Source organism: Patella vulgata, chromosome 2, assembly GCF_932274485.2.
Source record: "Patella vulgata chromosome 2, xgPatVulg1.2, whole genome shotgun sequence".
NCBI classification, from domain to species: domain Eukaryota; kingdom Metazoa; phylum Mollusca; class Gastropoda; family Patellidae; genus Patella; species Patella vulgata.
The window spans coordinates 49,117,275-49,141,000 of record NC_065880.2 but is presented as its reverse complement, the minus strand read 5'-3'; the positions used below and the strand labels follow the sequence as shown (position 1 = coordinate 49,141,000).

Sequence of the window (23,726 nt, the reverse complement as noted above, 5' to 3'; positions counted from 1 at the left end):
AATTCCAGTCAAATTGATCCAATCTGAACCGAGAATTTAGCGATTGAATTTTCGGCCTAGCCTCGATCATCATTACTAAAGTCAGTACGATAAAAAAAAACATATTCTTGATTATCCACTTCATGATTAAATCATGGATGAAAGTTAAGCTGCAAATCGGATCCTAATCCAGTAAATATCGCAGGCTAGCGATGACATCGATAGTTGATTATAGTCTGGATAAGTTAACTAATGTCTAATTAATAATTTAGATAACATTTCAGGCCTAAAGGAAGAACTGCAATAGGCCGATTTAGCTTGTGTATGTTTAAGTTCCTACTTTTTATTATCTTTACGAACTATCTGTGGTATTAATATTTATTTGTTTGCAGACAATATTGAACTTTGCCTTACATAAATTCTTGCTTGGGTGACAGAACATTTCTTGAAATAAAATATATTACCAGCAAATATCTCCGTTCTCAGAACAAAACATCTTCTAAAATCTCCAACTATTAGCTTACAAATTTGTATTTCAGTGAATATGAAGCACTATAGCCCTGGAAATTGCAGCCCTGGAAACTGCTCTTCAATACAAACGCACTTTATAAATCACGATATTATTTATTTTAAAAAAAACCAATTGGAACCAACTGGGCTAATGGAGATGAGATTCGCGTATATAAAACTTATGTCTAATTATTTAATATGTGTGTTAATAATTGACTTAATAAAACAAGAAAAATATTGTGGGGTCGGGAATATGGTTTCAAAGCCTTAGTGCTAGTGTATCCGTGTCAAGCTGTGGTTTAATTCCATATGTATGTTTATCGGCGGTTATCTCCCCTTTTCCAAATAAGTAAAATGGCTTCCGTTGAAAAGATAGTCAAAGTATGACAGAAGAATTTCAATGTTTTAACTATTTAAAGGAGATAACAATCCGGGTTTCTCACCACTCCACAGCTTGTGATGTTTCCTTCAATACAGCGCAGACAGTATGGCTTGGAGAAGAAGTCTAAATTATACGACATTGCAAGTAAGTCTACTTCGGATAACTGCAGTCGATGAAAATTTGTAAGTCACTGCGAAGTTGAATACAAATTTTGACATGTCTCTCAGGATAACTCATTCATGCATGAACCAGGTGCTGGTTGTTGGCTGGCCCCGGTGCATTTGCAGTCACTGCAATACCAAATTCATTAGAATATCTTGGAATAGGCCATAAATAAAAAAAATATAAATTAAATTAAATGTAAACAAACCTGCTAATAGCCTATATTAAAATTCCCAATCATTAATGGTTATAACTATTGTAGTATTCGTACAGTAGCCCAGACATGTTTATGCTTCAAAGTAAAGCCCAAAATATTTTATAGACATATTGTTTGGGAGTTGCATAATTGTATGGTAAACATTCCCAATGACTGAATGAGTGATGATGTTCTGTTTAAAGAAAAAAATGTAGGCCTAAAGGCTAAATTTCTTTCGGGCATTTCTTTTTTTTAGCACTTAATTGTTAGCATTATTCAGTCAGGTTTGAACAAAACTAAACAGAATTGTTATTGACATACAGTAGCGTATGTACTAATATGCATAAGTGTATAGGTAGGATGTGGTACGGTACATGTGTTGCTTCCAATTAGATTTTTTCATGGGAAACATAAATAACCACCTTGTTTAATTTGGAATCTGATTGGTTTCATTGAATTTTTAAGGATTAGCTTGTATGTAAACCAGTGACTTAGTGACTTAGATTGTGTCCTTCTCTGAGCACGTCAAATACTTAAAACTGGCCTGTTTATTGAAATTCCATTTTATTTTTAAAATAAATGTACCATCAGACAGAAATGATGAATTTCCCTTATATTTAAAATTGCCAATTGAAATGAAAGTCAGGGTAGTGTATATCTTAGCTAAGTTAGCTTGTGCCGGTAATATGAATGATTGATAAATTGTTTGACTTAAAAAATTATGGAAATGTTGTTGTGTAGATTAAAATTTAATTAAGCTTAATCAGACCTGCTTTCATCATAAACATCCTGTTAAATTTTTAAAAAATTGAAATTAGGCTTGGTTGATATACAGCTACTAAAGATGGTGAACAGGTGGTAAACGGTGAACAGTACATCTTCATTCCTCCCACTCACATTTATCATATGGAGTGGACCTATGTATAACTTAGGCAGCATGCCAGAATTATAATGATGGACATACATACATGTACATAAAGTACCAGAGGTCAAAAGATTATAATAAATGTTTTCTCTGACCATTGTTGGCATTTAGCCAAACTTTTTTGAATTTCATTTTTAAAGGTCCACATTTAAATGCACCAAGAAGAAAATACAAAATTACAATCCATGTTTTCACTTGTCGGGAAGGGATAGGATGGCACTTACAGGTTGACAAGAAAGTGTGTCTAGTTGTATGGATGGAATGGTAACTCAAGATCCACCTATGCATGTACATTCTCCTCAGAAATACAATATGACAAGATGTATTGGAGATCTTAATCCCTAAAAAAACGTTTTGGGCATTTCACTGTAGATTTCGGTTACATTGTACATCAAAAAGTACAAATTTTTATTACCAGTAGTTTTAAAGAATGTTTTAAATATGATTTATTAGGCTACTGACATTAGCTTACATTTATTTTCTTGGTAAGACTAAGAGTGTCAAACAAAGAAGCCTATTGAATTTCATCAATTTTCGTCAATTAAAGAATAAATGTGTGACAGCCCTTGTCGACTGCTCAAACAATTTAACTGATGGGGGCGTGTTTCATTGACTGGCAATCTATCTTTTAACTTTTAATGTGGTTGTCGTCTGTAACTTCTATTCCTTATGGAAACTGGTGGCTAAGGGTATTTTTTCTAAAGACTTAACGTTGCATTATTTTGTTTATAGGATCAGATTCCAATTGTATGATATTGTGATAGCATGTATTGTCATTTATTTGTATTATAACCAGGATATGTGTTTTCTAAGCAATGAACACAACTGCCTTTCACAATCCATCTGTAAACCCCAGTGTTGTTTAAAAGGTTAAATATAAAATTTTGTTTTTTTCTTTCCTCAGGAGGTGTAAGTTTTGTACAGAGACTCAAATTAGACAAGAAACTTGAAGTACATGCTGGCTGTGTAGGTTCAATATTATTATTCTTTAACAAACATAATCATGAAATGGTTAAAGGGACATGAAGCAAACAAAAATGCTAATATGATGATGGGCTTCTCTCATTTGTTCATAGCCCCAACATCTTATGGATTAAAAAATAATTGTGTAGCTGACAAATATCAGTGGAGAAATTAACGGAAGAAGGGGGGGGGGAGACCATAAATGCTTTGCACCTGTCCTTTGCAAACCAAATATGCAGTGACCTAGTAACATCAAAGGCTATGACGTAAAATAAATTGGGTCTGGCAATTTACTTCATTTAAATTTTAAAATTCATTAGAAATTGATTGTTAATAACTGATTTTAATAAAAGCAAAGCTTGCAAAAATATGGCTTTCTTTTAATTCTTACGGGGGGTTGGATGACCGAATGGTTAGCACATGGTCTGTCATTGAGTCAACTGGCGGGGTTTCGATTCCCCGGTTGTACGTGACAAGGAGTAGGGTCGCCTGTCCAACCTCGTGGGGTTTCTCCGGGTCCTCCGGTTTCCCCCACTGCTAAAGACCCCTACGCGCAAGCGAATTGTTTAAATAAAAAATTGAACCATGTGTTAGTCCCGAAATGACCTAGTTTGTGTCGAGTAGACGTTAAACCCCATTTCTCTCTCTCTCTCTTTAATTCTTACAGGTTTAATATGATGCTAAATTACCTGGAATCAGCAATTTACTTCATTTCAGTTTTAAAATTCATTAGAAATTGATTGTTGCTTCCTTTTAATTGTTAGAGGTTTTTTTTTTTGTAATATAAATCCAATTTCCGTAATTATCAGTTCACTACATATGTATTTGTTTTCTTTTTATTTAAATTTCAGGTTAATACAATATGCTGGAGTGATTCTGGAGAATATATTCTGTCTGGTTCAGATGACCAAAATCTTGCCATTACTAATCCCTTCACTCAAAAGGTACTGTACGTTGAAAACTAATAACCCCCTGGGGTGTAGGGGGTGATAAGAATATACCCTTCGTATGTCAAGACTAAAAGGATCCCTGTAATGGGGCAATGTGTTGGCCATGCATTGAGACCCGTGTCGGTGGAGAGTGGAACCCTGGTAATAGAGTTCACCTAGAGGGGAGGTCAGAGTGACCCACTCTGATCAATTGGCTTTGGTCAATATAGCTTTGTAGAATGTACCCTTTCTCAATTTAATCCTTTGTTGTTTTATATACTCAACATTGCCCATGCATTGAGACCCGTGTCGGTGGAGAGTGGAACCCTGGTAATAGAGTTCACCTAGAGGGGAGGTCAGAGTGACCCACTCTGATCAATTGGCTTTGGTCAATATAGCTTTGTAGAATGTACCCTTTCTCAATTTAATCCTTTTTTGTTTTATATACTCACCAAGTTACCCTTGTGTCCTTAGTACATTCTACAGGGCGACAGCTTGGGTCAAATAGGTTGGATATGTATTTTGTACTTTCTGGCTTTAGTATAACCGTCGTTGAGCCCTGAGGCCACACGCAGGTTATCAGTGCTGGTCCTCCCCTTAGCAGACAGAGAGATAACCTGGGGGACGACGAGGGATGAATAAAGAAAAATTATGTTCATGGATCCCCCCCCCCCCATATGAACGACAAAAACAGAAGCGTCGTAATCCAGAACATGTTTCTAATATATTTAAAAAATAAAATGGCAAAGTCATGGCCGATGTTGCTCTACTGACTTGTCTAAAGTCTCTCCATTTTTGATAGCTAAGGGTATTGTCGACTTGGCCAGTGAGCCCAAGGCTACTAAAAAAATGAAAAATGGAACACTCTTGATAGAATGTGTCAAGGAGCAGCATGCTACCATGCTTCTTAAATCAACAACATTGGCAGACATTTCTATCAAGGTGTCTCCACATTAAATTCTAGTATAAGTGTTATTCAATGTCGGGATCTTGAAGGCAACAGTGAGGATGAAATTGTACAATACCTTTCTTCTCTTGGCATCCAACAAGTTAAAAGAATTAGTGTGCGCCAAGGAGGTAAGGTGATTCCTACAAGCACCTGTATCCTCACTTTTAATTGTCCCGACATACTGAAGACAATCAAGGCAGGTTATTTAAATATACCTGTTGATTCTTATATTTCCAACCCTCTTCACTGCTATAAATGTCAGAAATTTGGACGCAGCAAGACCGTCTGCAGGGGCAAAGACACCTGTGCTCGTTGTGGTCATGGTGACATCTCTGTGATATTGTTTTAATTTGTCTCATAAAACTCACCATATCTTTGGCGCAACATAGCCCGGTTGGAGCTGACATGCCATTAAACAACATTTCATTTCATTTCTTGAAAACTAATAAGAGGCTAAATAATTGAGTATTATTGTTAATTATAGGTCCTAGATACAATTTAATGTATAAAAAGGATGAAGTATTCTGTAATCTTCTAGAAATCTTTATACTACTCTTGTGCAGATTTCACTTTTAAAAATTGTTTTAATTTTTTTTAGACTATTGCCAGTATAAGATCAGGTCACAGAGCTAATATCTTCAGTGCTAGATTTTTACCAAATTCCAGAGACAGACATGTAAGTATATCTCGCTGCTATAACAAAATTGTGTAATTATTCAGTTTCTTATTGTCTTCACAGTTCTAATTTCGAAGTATAACCTTTTATTTGGGGCCCAAATTATATAATCTTTTTGTCACTGCAAATTTTCCAAATGCCAATCAATATCAGCCAGTTTATTCTTGGTGTAGTGTAGGAAATTTGTAAGGAGTGTTGTTTTGCAGTACATATTTGTACATCTATGTTTATTGAACTTCAAGAGACAGCACATTACGTTGAATTAACCCCTACTGTGAATGAACAAGGTAAAAAAGAAAGATATATCAATTATTCAAAACAATTTATTCTTGTTTTCTTTGATCACAATTGATTAAGCAATAGTTAGATAAATCCTGTGGTCCCTTTGTTCTGTTAAATATTCAGTTTCAAATGAGAACATTTCGAAATGTGTTGAATCCAATTTTTTTTATAAAAAGGACATCATATAGGTGCTATAAATACACATATAAATGTATTGATTAAAGATACATTATTCAAGGTCTTTCTTTATGCCTTCTTAATGTTATATACTATTCAAAAAAAGTAGGGGATATTTGATTTTTAAGTGTTATTAAAGTCACCTAATGAAACTGACGAAGAAACAAATGACAAAATGAAATGAAGTTCACATTCATCGATTTATTCCAAATGATCGTTAGACTAAGTAAGGCACAGACTGACCATTATAAGGGTAAAATGATACCCGGGGTCAAACAGCAAAGTTACCACAGCATCACAACCAAGTCAGTAACAGGTAAAACCTCCTCTGTTTGCCAAACAAGCATTGATCCGACGTGGCATACTCCTAATGAGACGTAACATTCAAAGTCAGAGTCGTGCAAATCTTGGGTTGGACCCCCATGATGATCCCAAGCATCACCTGCATTCCATGCGGTAGCTATTGGTGCGTTTGGGCGTCACATGTAACTGGAAATGTTTCTTCTGTTAGGTTCTATAGTGACTTTTTTCGTAGTCATTTGCATATTTTAGTATTATGCCCCCAAAATCAAATATCCCCTACTTTTTTTGAATAGTATATAATTATTAATTAAATATTTATAAACATGACAATATCATAATCAACTCTCAGTGCCATTGGATGCTCAAGATAGTAAATAGATTATAATGCTTCGGCCATTTAATGATTTAATTTAAAAAATAGAGTCACTGTTACAATAATGAACAATCAATGCACACATCTTGTCAAAACTACAAAAAGTGATAACTTGGCTCAGAATAAAGTAATTTAAATGATATTTTCAATATATTCAGTTTGTATTATCTATTTTTGAACTAGCTCTTTATCTAAATCTTACGTAGCTATTCAATCTTCATGCATAATGCTTCAATGTTTCAAACAATAAATTAATTGCTATTGATTAGTTCATAATTTATAGGGAATATAATCAATACATTTACATGTGTATTCATAATACTTATATGAAGTAATGGATGTTCTTTTCTATATTAGTATACCGGTATTTAATATACTAATATAGAAGAGAAAATTTGCTTCCTTTAAATACGGTTGTGTACATGATTGGCTCATAATACTTAATTTTCACTGTATTGTAATGTATACACAATTTTCATCAATATAGCAATTTTATATTCTAATTCTATAGAATGATGATCTGTATTTTTTGTTTTATTTAATTACAGGTGATATCATGTTCAGGTGCTGGAAAGATATATTTCACAGAAGTAAACAGAGAGGATACATATGGTAAAAATAGATTTGATTGTCATGTTGGTACAACATATGAGGTGAGAAAAAGAAATGAAATATATAATTTCTCTTTACAGCATTTAATAATGAATACTACATGCCCATTTTCCTATGGAATGATGTTTGATGTTTTCATGAATGTTTTTATTAACCTGTAAAATGTCAGACTGAAAATAGCTGTATGGAATCATCTGGTCGCACTGGATGTCATAGCAAAGCACTGACACTATTGTGACGTCTGTCTCAAAAGAGTATGCAGCTGACTGGTTAAAGATCATGATTGTTCAGATTACAATTTACAATGTTGTGCATCACATTGGGTGACCAGATGGTCTTATGTGTGTGCTTTAGATCATAAGCTCTGTCTAACGGATTATTAAATGACCTACATGTAGTTTGTATATTAAACCTGTTTCTGTCTTTATCTTTATTCAAATATCAAGACTCTTGATTCAAGAGCTAATTTCAGATACAGAACTCATTTATGAAGTTATTCACAATTAATAACAACATTAACATATGACATAATATATTTATATTTCACTGAAAACTTAATATCCAGAAAACCGCTGAACTAATTTATATAATAATGCATATGTTTTTGATTTAGCTATTGTTTTCACTGTATTAAACAGGTTATTACTTTACCTAATGAAGCAACAACATTTTTATCATGTGGAGAAGATGGTACAGTACGCTTGTTTGATCTACGTGCCAAAACCAGCTGTAGTAAAGAAAACTGTAAAGATGTAAATATTAGTTTTATACTTGGCTTTTAATATGATTGACTTACGGGTAAACAGAGGATAAGGAATTATGACATATAAGTAAGGCAACACAAGTAAAAAAAGGTGTTTCTCGGGCACCACCGGTACTCAAAAATGGTTGCATGTGCAGTCTTTTCATTGGTCTTGATGAAAAAAATATATGCGTCATACATGTATATCCATTCAAGTGTATTAAACTGATTCAGATGAAAATACTTTTTTATGGATCTTTATTATCGATATTGAAAGAACCTTCATTTTTTTATCATGTGATATTAGTTACCTCCCCTGATTTGTCCACACCGAAAATCGTTGAAAACAATACAGTTGAATTCATATATTGAGGTATAGAAAAGGGCTTTACTTTGTCATGACAGAATATACCTTTGGTTATTATGATTGAATGTGATTGTATGAAAAATCTGTCCTGGAGAAGTTGTCAATGTGTGAAAACAGTAATGTAACAAAATCGTTTGTAAATGGACCACTCTTATGCGCATTCTTAACGAAAATCGTGGTCTCGTAAGTAATTCAAGATTTACTTAGCTACAGGGATGACTTCTATGAGGTTTACATATTATAAGTCTGCAATTTACCACTTAATATATACCACTTTTTGTTTGTCATGTCTTTATTGATTTCCATCCAAGTTTAGTCTCGGTCACCTAGTACCTCCTCGTCTTCAACGTATGGAGGGTCTGGGTCTATTGTTAACATTTGACAAAAAGTTCCATTGCCCATGCGTAACCGGGAATTTTTTTATATTTTTATGTGGTTGATTATCCAGTAAAATTTGCCAAGTCAAGTAAGAGTTGCACCTCTTCCAGAAATAAATCCCATAAATCATGCATTATTATAAACAAACATGAATCGTGGCAACGAATATTAATTAAAATATTTAAAAAACATAGATATGGTCCATAAAGAGAGAAATTTTACAATGAAAAAAAATAAGAGGGATGGATATTGAAGTGGCAGTGCAAATGGATTTTCTGAAATGGCAGTGCAAATGGATTTTCTGAAATGGCAATTCTTAGATTAGTTTCATGGACATCAACATCTTGTTTTAGGGCTAGTTATAATTATCTGCCTTAGATGTTATGCATGATAATTTAAATGATCAGATAATCTAGCCAATGACCTATTATTCACAAATGTTAACAACCCATCCGGACCAATATTCATAGAATATTTGTCTGAATGATAGAGATTAATCCAAGTTGAGAAAGGCAGTATACCTGTTTCCCTGTGGACTATTATTGGAGATGAAAAGGCGACGACGGTCAGTATCCAGTGCTTGAGTAGGCTTGATTTTTCGGTTTATGTTCTAATTATGTATAATAAATGAAAGCACAAGCATAAACAAGTTATCACTTTGTGTAATGTTCTTATTAAAAAAAATATAAATAAATAAAAAAAATAAATGTTCTTATTAAAAAAAATATAAATAAATAAAAAAAAAAGACCGCCCTCCAACCCATGCAATTTTCAGCAGTATTAAAATTTTATTATGCACCATCAATGAGGTAAAGAGAAAAGAGGCTGCCCTCCCCTCCTACATTTTCAGCTGTGAGTTGCCTAAGAAACAATACATTTATTTTGTGTGGCCTAATATGCTTATGTTTATGCTTTCATGAGACAGACATGACTCTTTGCATCAGAATAAACCACAGTGTCGATACATGAACACCTCATAATGCTTCTCATTTCACCAATTTTTAAAACACTTTTTTTCCCAGCGAATGAGAATAAGAAACATTTTTGTTATTCTTTAAAAATTCTTAGCATATCTAATATTTTTCTTTTCCAGGATGTGATGATAAATTGTCGTCAAGCAGTTACGTCCCTGGCTGTAGATCCTATAATGCCATATCATCTAGCAGCTGCATGTTCTGATAGTTCCGTCCGTATCTTTGATAGACGTATGTTAGGTACAAGAGCTTCAGGTAAATTATTATTGAAATATTAACTGTCGTTAATGGCCTAAGGGAGATAATTGAAAAATGTTTTTGACACTCATGCGCTTCTAATAATGTAGTGTGCCCCATGCATTCATAATTTGCTCTATTTAAAGTTGAACTCACCACAGAGAGATGAGCAATTTGATTGGTTGAGACTTTAGAGCACAATAACTCTTCTTTTAGTTGAGGTAGAATGTTCAAACTTGGTGTAGGCATTCATTAGGTGAATGACTTAATGGAGTTCGATGATAAACTTTGGGGATACTCGATTGAACATTCCGGAATTAAATTCTCTCCATTCCCTAAATAGTGTCAATCGAGTGAATAGGAAAATTTCGGAGTACAACGCATGCGCCGACTGCATAAAAAATATCCCAGCCAATCATGACAGCTGAAACATATTTGTTACTTAAAATACGTCACGATTCTACTCACACCACCTCAGCTGTCGGGACTGGTAGAACTGTGACAGGACTGAATTCCGTATCACTTGATTGGAATTCTGTCAATTCAGGACGTTCCGGACTGACAATCGAGCACCCCCATTGTCTGCTTATGGTAAGCAGAGATAAGCAATCTGATTGGTTGATGCATTAGGCCAATAACTTTGGTTTTAATTAAGTGAAAGTGATGAAACTCCGATTATAGATTCATTATATCATTACCTTGACTAAGTTTGATGATGAGAATTTTCTGCTTAGGCTAAGGATCGATAAGCAATTTGATTGGTCAAGACTTTGGAACTGAGGTAGAATGTTTAAACTTGATGTTGATGTTCATTGATGTTCATTAGGTGAATGTCTTGACTGAGTTCAATGATTAACATATCGAGCTTAAGCTAAACAAAGCTAAGCAATTTTATTGGTCTATGCTTTGGGACTCGATAACTTTGATTCTATCTGATAGGAGTGATGAAACTTGGTGTATAGTTGATAATCGGTTTGATTGCTTGATACCTTTGAAAAAAATAAATGTGCGATTAATTAATATGTGTCATCTATTTATTTTGGGATTTCGGCGGGGGACATCAGCCTCACTGTTGGCTTGTTTTTTATTGATGTTTAAATGGTTATAACTTACAACATACAATATTGTGATATAATTGTCGAAATATTTAGAGATATATATTTATGGTGGGGGGACCCTAAATAATGTAATGTGTTTTGTAGGTAATTATACAGGGCGTGGTATAACTGGTATGATAAGTAGATTTACAGCACCATTAGAACATAAAGCTTACAGAATAACATCTTTAAACTACAGTGATAGAGGTCATGATGTCTTAGTCAGCTACTCATCAGAAAATATATATTTATTCTGCACAATGGTAAGATTCTCTTTGCTTTTATAGTGACCTTGACTCAATATACGTTAATTAAATATAGTATCAGAGAATTTAATCTGCCAAGATTCAGTAACTGTGAGCTGAAATCATCTCTGAAATTGTGCCTTGTTCCCAGATTTGATCTTCTTATTTCTTTATATCAAAGGCCATAAATTAAGTTTGGTGGTTTCAAGTTTTCAGTGGTTTTAATGCAATGGACATTATGTTCCAACTTTGAGAAATGTATTTTAGACTATGTGCTACCTCTCTGCAATCCAAAAAAACAAGGAGCCCACTTCTCCCTCAAGTTACTAATATAACACCGACTCCCACTTGCTGCTGGGTGTTTCCAGTCAGTATGTAATATGTTTTGCAATCCAGGTGCTGCTATACACTTTGATTTGTACTCACTGGATGGTTTGTTATATCGTTGTCCCCCATTTTGATTTTTACAGGAGTTATTGCTTACTCCCAATCCCCCTCCCTATTTTGTCTGTATATTGTGACTGTCATTGGTTTTAAAGTTTCTATTAATATTATTTTTAGGATGAAAGGAAACCAAGAGTATTGAAATCTAGGAATACACCAGAGGTATTATTTCCTTTTTATCTATTTTATAAATCTGGGTGACTTTTTAGCTCATTATGCAATTTTTTAAAATGAAAGTTAATTTAAATGGTAGTGGATTTTTGTGTTTAATCCTAAGTTGAAATGTGTTTTAGGGTGATGACAGATCAGCAAGTCAATCATCTACATCAGGTGATGCAGCTAGTAGGCAACCACCAATTAAACGATTACGTCTGCGTGGTGATTGGTCAGATACTGGTCCTAATGCTAGACCTGAAAGAGAGAGAATGCAAGAAGAGAGTGGTAATACCTTCATTGCTTTAAATATATTTCTGAAAAGCTTGAATATATTTTGTTTACAACGTCAAAATGAACTGCACCCAAAAATCAGTTTTTCCATTAATTCTAGAGTGGATGCTCTTGGCATAACAGTTATTATCTGATCTGTGTGAAATTGATTCAAATTAGTGTAACGAAGAATCCTATTGAGTTTCAACAAATTCTAGTAATTACCTTTAGTTTTTGTCCCTTACTCACTTTGTAGAAACATATGAATGGTTTAAGGCAACACAAATAAAATAAGTTGTTTCTCGGGCACCACCCGCACACAAAAATGGTTGCTTATGCTGTCTTTTTATTGGTCTTGATGAAAAAAAAAATGTACCGCCCACAAATATGTGAATTAAATATGGAAATTATTTTCCTTTCTGTCAGTATTCCGTGCTTGAGAACGCTCAATGTTCTAAGTATGTACAGTAAATGAAAGCCTATTGAATTTCAGCAATTTCTGTTTATAACTTTAAGAGTTATGGCCATTGTTTCATTTTTCTGGACCTTGTGAACGCTCTATCGATATTAAATTGATATGAGTGTCTTGTAAATACAACCATTACCTACAAAAGAATAAAAATGCGAAAAACCTTGGCGACTGCTCTGAGGATTTAGCTGCTGTAGGTATAATTCTAGTTGTCTGACAGTCTATCTTTATTTACAAACATAATGCAACTACCTTTATGGACTGCTTGGCAACCTAGCTGTTGTCTGGGTACCGATCTTTATTTGTGCTGTACTACGTAATTAATTCAGTCTGAAATCATTTGATTACCGGTAGTATGATTCGTTGTTTAAATGGTTTGATTTATTTTTCAGGTAATCAAAGCCCACATGCTACTCTGATGCAACGAATGTCAGAAATGTTAACACGTTGGTTAGACGGTAGTCTACGCAGAGATGATGATCCTGCTGTTCCACCAGAGGGAGCTGTAGCAGCACCCATTATTGGGGAACCTGCACTTCCAAATCCAAATATTGAGCAACCCCCTCTCCCACCAGAACCCCCTGTGGAGATACTCCCCCCTGAACCCCCAAGTTTAGACACAAATGTCGAATCTACTCTTGAAGAAAGTAGTGTTGATATGGGAGAATCTTGTAGTAGAAAAACTAATGATAGTGTGTCCAGTTTAAATGTAGAAATGTGTAGTTTAGAGAACAATCTTACTGATGCTAAACCCTCTACATCTCAGAGTGTAGCTCAGAATCGTGTGAGACCAAAATCTCTGTATAGTTTAGATGAGTCTAGTACAACTAGTGTGTTTTCTTCTAGTCCCAGCACTGATGAACCAGTTTCAACACCTTCAGAACGTTCAGCTTCAACATCAGATACTGTTTCTTCTGTGAAAACTGGTTCGATCAGCATAGAGCCAGATGAAAAAAGTGCCTCATCAGGAGTTGATCCTGATTTAGAACTCATAGATGAAGGTGTAACTCAAACTAAGACTCAAGATAATAATACTATAGCTGGTTCTCAAAATAACGAAATAAATATATCAAAATCTGACTTAAACAAAAAGTCCCGAAGCCAAGAAGCTAAAAGCTGTGATATGGAGTGTGCAACTACATCTGATTCAAGTGCAATACCCAAATGTCTTTCAAGTTCAACCCAGACTGATAATTCTCAAAAACTAGAGCCTATTATAAACTTGCATTACTCCAGTCAGGGTACAAGTGCCAGTACTATTAGTGTAGGGTTTGCCTCATTTGATTTGACAGGCACTTCCACATCTGCTCAAGCAAGGACAGATAACTCTAATAGTGTACCTACTGATCTTCCTTCTACTTCTTCACAAACTGTGGCCCATACGGAAGCTACAACTGTTAATAACATATCTGATGATGCCACACACTGTGCACCTAATAATAGTGATAATTCTTGCCAAGGGCCAGGTGCATTTACAGGACAAGAAGAATCCTTATTGGAACATTCAGAGGCTTCAACATCTCATACGGAAGTCACCGAACAAATAGATTCCAATACTGGGTCTGTAACTGAACAGACCACATTACTAACTACAGCAGATCTAGCTTTACCGATTGCTAGCAGATTACAAGATACTATAGATAGCAGTGAGGGTATGGTTACTTTTACTGAATCTGAGAGTAGTACTAGTGGAGAGAGATCCGAACAACCTAATCGTAGAACTATCCAAAGACCAGGTAAATGTTTTTATACGCCCACATTTTTATGTGGACGTATATTGTCGTCGACCCTGTCCGTCCATCCACAATTGTTTGTGGACTCTCTACGGGTGGCATGTATCAGACCATAAATTTATGGATTATGGCCCCTGATTGTTTTTAGCTTGTGGACCCAATAGAGGTCACAATTTTTATCCGATTTTGTTGAAACATGAAATGTAAGTTTATAACCCAATGATCTTGGTTCCTTTCAATTTTCAAGCATATCGGACCGTAATTTCCTGAATTATGACCCCTGATTGTACGAAAAATCGCATTTTTAGCTTGAGGTTCCTCTAGAGGTCACAATTATTATCCGATTTAAAAAACGTTTGAATATATCACCTTTACACCGTAATTTTGATTGAGTTCGGATTTTAAAAATCGTTTAAATATATCACCATTCCACCATAATGAATGTTGAATTTGAATTTAGGGAAAATCGAAATGAAACTGCCTGACAAAATGTCTGCTCTTTGTACACAAATTGTGTAAAAGTATGCAATACGAAGGTTGTGGACCCTCTAGAGGTCACAATTTTTATCCAATTTTGATGAAACTTAAAACATATCTTTGTATCCCAAAGATCTCCGTCCCTTTTGATATTTGCGCATTTCAGACCATAACTTTCTGGATTATTGCCCCTGATTTTACAAAAAAATCCCGTTAGTTTTTAGTTTGTTCTCTATCCATCTCTTGCAAAATGTGGGCGTATCCTGCCTGGTAGCCACTGGTTATTTCAAAAGATAGGAATTGATCAGTTTTTCTTAAGCGTTACTTAAATACTTTCGTTTCAGACGATGAATAATTTCTTAACCCTAGATTTAAATGTCCACATAGCCTTTGATGTTTTTAAGATTAGTATAAATTCTTCAGTAAGCAGAGCCTCAGATGTTATTGACCCGCTAGAGGTCACGATTTTTGTCCAATTTTGATGAAACTTAAAATATATGTTCTTCTCCACAGATCTGAGTTCCTTTGGATATTTGCACATACCAGACAATATCTTCCTGGATTATGACCCCTGGTTGTACGAAAAATCACATTTTTAGCTTGTGGATCCTCTAGAGGTCACAATTTTTATCCGATTTTAAAAACTGTTTAGATATATCACCGATGAACCCTAATAAAAGTTGAGTTTAAATTTGAGGAAAATCGAAAGAAACTACCCAACAAAATGGCTGCTCATTGTACACAAATTGTGTAAAAATATGTAATACCAAGGTTGTGGACCCTTTGGTTTCTACTTGTACTACCATAATCAAAAACAGACCGGACTGGTGGGCCAGTCTGGACAGTTCGATCTGGTTACACCGCTGAGAATTTAGCAGTATGGTTCCAGATCTGGAGTGAGTAGTCTACATGGGTTTTATTTGGATGTAAATAATTTGAATTTTGTTGTTATTGTAGAGAGAAGAAGTATATCTAGTAGTGGTATAAGACACAGGCGTATAGGTATTAGTGGGCCACCAACAGGACAGCGTGAAGAAGAGGAGAGTAGTGATGAAGATATTCTTCCAAGACCTATTCCAAGGTGCAGATTCTTCAGGTATTTTTACGTGTATCAGTAGAGGTGACACAATTGCATCCATACCTGTTTGAAAATAATAAACACTATTCACCTGTTTGCTGAATCAGCTGATTGATTGATAATGCAAATAAACTTATTTGCAGGATTTCCATTAAGAGTAAAATTTTTGTAAATGTTATAAATAATTCTGTTTAAAATGTCTTTAAGTTATTGGGCTAACTGTCAGTCAACAAAACTATGTGCTCGTGCTGTAATAGCTACTCTTCATGTGGCTTTGACTAAGGACACTAATAAAGTCTTTGGATCAAGAATATTATAGAATAGCATCACAGCCTTCCTGTTAATGTGTATTCATGTATTTGGTAGTATATGATCACTATTTGCTTGTAGAAGCCATTTTCATTAGCCCATGTTTATGTATATGTTTATGTATTAAAAGAGATGAAAGTGATGAAGAACGTCATATAGCAGCATTTAAACTACAGACAGCCTATCGTAAACGACAGGAAGTTAGAGAACAACAAGAAATGAAAGATGTCTATCAGCCTAAAACTAAAAGGAAATATAAAGGTCATAGAAATGCTAGAACAATGGTATGTGTACTCTTGTCATTTATCTTAAGTGGCAATTATTTTCATGCCTCTTACATTTTTCATTATTTTCAGGGAATCTCATGGAACTTTGTACTGTTTGGTATCAATAAATAAAAGATCTTTTTCTGACACATGATGTGTGTTTTAGGGAATTTAAAATGGTTCCTCATCTAATTTGTAACTTCTACTCAAAAATAATTGTGGATGCAGTAAAATGTTGGATTTTTTTATTGCTAACTTAAGTACTTTTTGCTATCAAATCTGACCTTCTTGCTTCTTTACTTCCAGATAAAAGAAGCAAACTTTTGGGGGGATAATTTTGTTATGAGTGGGTCTGATTGTGGACATATATTTATATGGGATCGTCAGACTGGTGAAGTTGTTATGTTATTAGAAGCAGATAGACATGTTGTAAATTGTTTACAACCTCATCCTTTTGACCCTATATTAGCTTCTAGTGGTATTGATTATGATATCAAATTGTGGGCGCCTTTAGAAGATCAACCAATATTTGATTGTGAAAAGGCCCAAGAAGTAAGTCAAAATAATTTTATTACTTGTTATATGTCCACATGTAAATGTAATTATACCGATATATTGTCATTGCTCTGATCACATTTATCTATCATACTCCTTGCAATCACTGTTGGGAGATTTTTTCAAAGCAAACTTTTAGGTTTACCCACCTACCTATAGATGAACATATAAAATTCAATTGTGCATCAGTCATTTAATTATTGCCTTTTTCATAACAGCAATGTATTCGCACTTTGGGTTTTTTAATGGGTGTTAGACTATTCGCTTAAGTAAAATTTGATTGTTTAATGATTTTGTTGTGTTTACAGGTAATAAGAAGAAATGAGATTATGTTAGAGGAAACGAGAGATACTATTACAGTTCCTGCCGCCTTTATGTTACGTGTTCTAGCTTCTCTAAATCAAATACGTGCAGGTAATACTCTTCTGAAAATCATAATTTGAACATAATGCCACTTATTAAAACAATTTAACAAATTTTTAGCTAAAGAAATCTTCTTTAGAATTTTTTTCCAAAAATGGTGGTTTTTCCTCCAATCTCCTGGGAACCATCTAAACGTAAATACATTCCTGTAGATGAAGTTATGATAATCAACTTATCTTGTATTTTTCAGGAAGAAATGTGAGTGCACGTCCAGAAGCTAATCGTGAGATATCTAGTGATAGTGATTAGAATATGTCACTATTTTCTCTATTTTACTAAAGAAATCGGAATTTTATGCCAAATATTGATATGAAAATCTACAGCATTTATATTAATATCATGTTGTTAATGAGCTTTGATTATTTCATGGAAATATCCATTTATTAAAATTTATTTTGCAAAAAATTATATTTACACTGACACTTTGAGATATCAATTCATTTTAAATTAACTTTCTTTTTAATAAAAGAGATTGTTATTGCAGTCTTCAATTTGAAATTATGTCTAATATTAAAATACAAGTCAACTTATTCCACAGATCTCCTTTAAAATGAACAAAATTTATACATGGAATTATTGTTGTATGAATACGAGATTACCAATTAACATACATGTATTTAATGTGTAGTCCAACTCATTCTTGGAACCCTATAGCTTCTCGTTGACATAGGGGCATAATAAAAGTGTCACTTATACATTTGAACATGGACTAATCCATGGATTTATTAACTATTTGACATAACCTCAATCATGCACCACACAGAAGTCAATGTGTTTCTACCCCCCAGAGTAGAACATATAGATAAAAATACAGTCTTATTATAAATATAATTGACTTTACTATGCAATTTAATTCAGTTCATCCAGGTATCTTTACATCTGTAAATGAATTTTTTCACTTTCTTTTTTAATAAAACAGATTGTGACTAGAATAACCCAGACACTAATCTTATTAATGTTGTCAATTATAACTAAACTTTAGATCATGGACAGAGGGGATAAACAGGTGACTCCTGATAAATAGTTATTTCACTCCAAAATTATGTTGCAGCACCAATATGCACTAGTTACATTTCTAATTTAAAACTCCATACAGTTTTGAATACTTTTCTTAACAAATGTTATATTTGACATTCAGTATAAATGAAAATTATTCTAAAAATATTAAGAAACGCTCTATTTTACATAGAATTTATTCTGGAGAATATTCCAAAATATTTTGATTTATATCGTGGAAAAATAATATGGTAAATAATATTAATCGACAAGTATTAAACATATAATCTCAAATAATGCAATTTAAAGGGGCATTGTACACGAGACTAAGACAAGATGATCTACATGTAATGTAGTTATTATATTTTATGTTATAGTTATTTGTTAAGATATATATATATATATATATATATATGTTTTGATGTTATTTTGTAGCAGTGTGTGATGTAGGTATTGGTAATGAGTATGTTTAGTTGTAAGATAAATATTACTGTAATGATATGTATTTATGTAGGTATGATTGTTTTAGAAGAAATACTCTCATCACACTCATAGGTGACCTGAAGAAGGAAAAATTTAAACACTAGAGGTTGATGTCCTTATAATGGTTGAGACATTGTGTTATGGGTCAAACATATGATTGTCGATTTGATTAGATTTTATGTGATAATTTTTTTTTTGTGGAATGACAATCTGCTTTCTTTCAAAATTTTATAACCATAGATAAAGCTAGTGTACAGATATAATTGATTGTGTATTTTTATGGTGACAAAATAAGTCGAAAGTGAAACTAAAATTAGAAAACAAACCTACTTCCACTTAAATGTAAAGTTTGTCCCACCACTGTTTGAAAAAACACACCACTTTAAATACATTGTTTTGACTAAATCAAAGAAGTTTAGTGCCTTTAATTAAAAAAATGTTTTTTCAAGCTATCCCTAACTGATAATGATATGTCCTTTCCACTATTATTATAACAGATACATTAACTTTGTATAGCTTGTGGTTTTATTAGAGGACGATTAACATAGTACAGAATCTTTGCAACAACCCACCCGATCAATTTTTTTTCTTTATCAAATAAAGTCATTATGTACTTTAGTGTAACAATTTTATCTCATTCAGTAAATTATTCATAGGTTATGTATAATGTAAAAAAAAAAAAAAAATTAAAAGGACTATTTGTAAACAAGTATGTAAATTGAGGACATATTATTGTGCTAAATAATTCACGTGAAGAAAAGCATGTGTTTAACTACAGCAATACTATAAGTAAGACTCTTTCTAAACAATTCAATTCTGTGATTATCAAGTTTTATTTGTATAATGTTAAAGCAGACTTTGTGTGACATGATAACGTTTGTTTTAAATAATTCATTTTGTTATACAGCCACATTGAAACTGTGTTGAATATTGCTGTTGCACCCTGTCTGTTTGTCTGTCTGTCATATACAATTTCTGCTAATTATTTCTAAAGTTATGGCCCTTGTTTCATGTTGTAGAATTTTGTGAATACGTTATCGTCCGATCTGTATAGTATGAAATTTATGAGCATTATTGAGATTAATGAAACATAGAAGACTGTTGCTATTCCAAAATATCTGTGAATTACTTCTAGAGTTAAAGCCCTTTCTTCACTTTGTAGAATCTTGTGAATGCTCGAATGCGAAATGTTTTTTCTGATCTGTATGAAATTCATGAGCATTATTCAAGTTAGCTAGATTTATAGCCCTTGATTCACTTTGTGGAATCTTGTGAACACTTCATCATCTGATCTTTGTTTCAATTATTGTCATGGATAACCTTTGCAACAATTTCTGATAATCTTGTGAATGTGCCAATGATACACAGTTTTATGATTTTGCTTTTATTTACATAGATTTACAATGCGACAACCTTTGTGGACTGCTCAGATGAATTATGTACTGTGGGTGTATGTTTTGTTGACTATCTTTTTATGTATCTTTATCAGCTATATGTAAAATATATTATAACCATTTATTTACTATTTATTGATGGATTGTTTAATAAATAAATCATATAATGTATTAACATCATTTTATTCAAGCCCCCTCAGTTAAAACATATAAGTAAAATATTTTTATACGCCCACATAGAAATGTGGACGTATATTGCAGTCGCCGCCGTCTGTCCGCTGGTCCGTCCATCGTCCACAATTTCTTGTGAATGCTCTAATGCCAAAAGTTATCATCCAGTTGTTTTAAAATTGATATATGTTGTTTGCATTAGTGAGATGAAGAATCCTATTTAATTTCAATAATTTCCGTTTATTACGTCCAGAGTTATGGCCCTTGTTTCACTTTGTTGAACCTTGTGAACGCTCTAATGTCAAAAGTTAACATCTGATCTTTGTGAAATTTATATGCAATTTTTAAATTAGGGAAACAAAGAATCCTATTGAATTCAAGCAATTTCTGTTTATTACTTCTAGAGTTATGGCCCTTGTTTCACTTTGTTTAACCTTGTGAACGCTCTAACACCAAAAGTTATCATCCTTTCTTTCTGAAATTTATATGCATTATTTAAATTAGTGAAACGAAGAAGCCTATTGAATTGTTAGGGTATCACTAACTGGCATCCCGACTGTTATTTGCCAGCTTATTGTGTGTCAGCTTAAGTGAGGGAGCGGTTGTTATTTCTTGATCAAATGGTTAGGCGGTTTTGGGAACATTGAGGGGTGTCGACGTACAAAAGACTCTGCAATTAAACAGCGGAAAAGGAAGTTGACAGAATTAATTAAGAATTTACTTAGGCCTAAGTATGTATGATAAATGGACAGTAAGTAATGAATAATACATTCTGAAAAATGGACCCTCGCACAATGAAGTTGACAGACATTGCGTCTAACAACAGCTTATGTATAGGTATCCCCGGGGAATACAAAGATTTGAGAGGGAATTAAGGCAAATTTTTGATAGATTGGTTACTTTGAATATGTTTTTAGTCCAAATATATCATCAAATCACAAAGTTTGTACGCGGGAATGTATCTTTAAGCATAATAATGCCAACAATGAATATGACCTATTAGGGCTTTCTTTTTTTTAGAACTACCATTGCAATAATTTCACTGAATGCTACATGGTTCAATTCTGGAGGGAAAAACTCAGCGGTTGCCAAGAAATATACACCCACATTTTGCAAGAGATGGATAGAGAACAAGCTAAAAACAAAATCGATTTTTGTACAATCAAAGGCCATATACTTTTACACAATTTGCGAACAAAGAGCGGCCATTTTGTCAGGCAGTTTCATTTCGATTTTCCCGAAATTCGAATTCAACCTTCATTATTGGGGAATGGTGATATATTTAAACAGTTTTTAAAATCAGATAAAAAAATTGTGACTTCTAAAGAATCCACAAGCTACAAAAAAATACGACTTTTCGTACAATTAGGGGCCATAATTCAGGAAGTAACGGTCTGATATGCGCAAACAGCAAAAGGAACCAAGATCTTTGGGACATATAAAAATATATTTTAACTTTCATCAAAATATGATAACAATTGTGACTTCTAGAGGGTCCACGACCTTGGTATGACATACTTTTACACTATTGCGTACAAGGAGCTGCCATTTTGTTAGGCAGTTTAGGTCCAATTGTAACAAAAATTGAACTCAACCGTGTCATTAGGGTGTAACGTGTCGTTAACAGTGATAAATTTAAAGCAGTTTTGGTCCGATTTTCACAATTCAAACTCAACCATCATTAGGATGTAACAGTGATATATTCACACGTTTTTTTAAAATCGGATAGAAATCGTGACCTCTAGAGGGACCACAAGCTAAAAACACGATTTTTTGTACAATCAGGGGCCATAATTCAGGAAGTTATGATCCGATATGCGCGAATGTCTAAAGGAACCAAGATCTTTGGGTTATAAACATGCTTTTCAAGTTTCATCAAAATCGGATGAAAATTGTGACCTTTAGAATGTCCACAAGATAAAAACATGACTTTCCGTACAATCAGGGACCATAATCCATGAAGTTATGGTCCGATACATGCCAATAACTATAGGAACCGAGATCTATTGGAGATAGACCTATGTTTTAAGTTTCGTCAAAATCTGATAAAAATTGTGACCTGTAGAGTCATATTGACGGACTGGGGCATCTGCATAATACGTCCACATGAAAATGTGGGCGTATAAAAATGTTTTAAATTTAACTAATATGCATCACAACATTTTATTGCGTTCACTCTTTTTCCAGCTAATCACACATGAGAATCAGAATATCAACAAACTAGTACAGATAGTTTATGTAATGGTATTCATCTTCAAACCAGATATAAAAATCCCAAAACTCTATTGTTACTGATAATATTAACAGTATAAACATCTTCCACATTATGTCTGTTAGATATGAAATTATGTTCTCCACGTTATGTCTGTTAGATATGAAATTATGTTCTCTAATAATGGTAGCCTGATGAAACTACTACACATATGTTCATAATTCAATATGCGTTATTCACTGATCAGTTCTCATCTAAACCAAGGTGGTAAACTGAGTTTATCCCAAAGTTTTTGATTTGCACGTTCAATTCTTCTATTTTCTACTTTATAATCTTCCATCTGTTTTCCTGTGTCTGATGGTTTATCAAATATACCAGGAAACTCAAATGTTTGACCTTCACCCTGAAAGAGAATTGAAAATTTATATTAAAACTAGATAATGTAAAGGCAATTTGCTGAAAATTTCATTCAAGTTGATCCACTATGAACCGAGAACTAAGCGGTTGAAATTTCTGCCTAGCCTCGATCATCATTACTAAAGTCAGTATGATAAACAGCATAGTCTCGATTAACCATTTAATCGTTAAATCGTGAAGGAAAGTTATGCAGTAAATCGCCTCATAATCCACTAAAGATCCCAGGCTAGCGATGCCATCTAGAATTGATTATGGTCTGAATATGTTAATTAATGTCTAATTAATAATTTAGATAACATTTCAGGCCTAAAGAAAGACCTGCAATGGACAGATTTAGCTCTTGCATAATGTATGTTTAACAACCACACAAACAACTAATAGAACAATAGTACAACACAATACAATATCACATTTA

The 23,726-nt window shown here is 33.6% G+C and overlaps 2 protein-coding genes across 3 annotated transcripts in view; one reads left to right on the top strand and one right to left on the bottom strand.

Moving 5' to 3' along the window:
- Nucleotides 1–839: 839 nt before the first annotated feature.
- Nucleotides 840–20,682, top strand: LOC126811588 (DDB1- and CUL4-associated factor 6). Of its 2 annotated transcripts, none has more exons than XM_050537287.1 (16): nt 840–1,015; nt 3,059–3,120; nt 3,969–4,061; nt 5,594–5,671; nt 7,355–7,459; nt 8,057–8,170; nt 9,999–10,134; nt 11,319–11,476; nt 12,020–12,064; nt 12,196–12,343; nt 13,190–14,533; nt 15,965–16,088; nt 16,525–16,678; nt 16,967–17,212; nt 17,524–17,629; nt 17,829–20,682. In XM_050537287.1, the coding sequence occupies exons 1-16, from the start codon at nt 949–951 to the stop codon at nt 17,885–17,887; spliced, it is 3,039 nt and encodes a 1,012-aa protein (XP_050393244.1). In that variant the 5' UTR covers nt 840–948; the 3' UTR covers nt 17,888–20,682. The 2 variants fall into 2 exon arrangements, with proteins under 2 accessions (XP_050393244.1, XP_050393243.1); XM_050537286.1 differs by having other exon boundaries at nt 15,965–16,103.
- Nucleotides 20,683–22,831: 2,149 nt separating this feature from the next.
- The window catches only part of LOC126811598 (39S ribosomal protein L23, mitochondrial), an 11,001-nt gene continuing 10,106 nt past the window's right edge, over nt 22,832–23,726 (bottom strand). Inside the window, exon 5 of the mRNA XM_050537308.1 lies at nt 22,832–23,297. Within this exon, the coding sequence (XP_050393265.1) occupies nt 23,145–23,297 (153 nt within the window). The 3' untranslated portion in view covers nt 22,832–23,144. The remainder of the gene's footprint in view (nt 23,298–23,726) is intronic.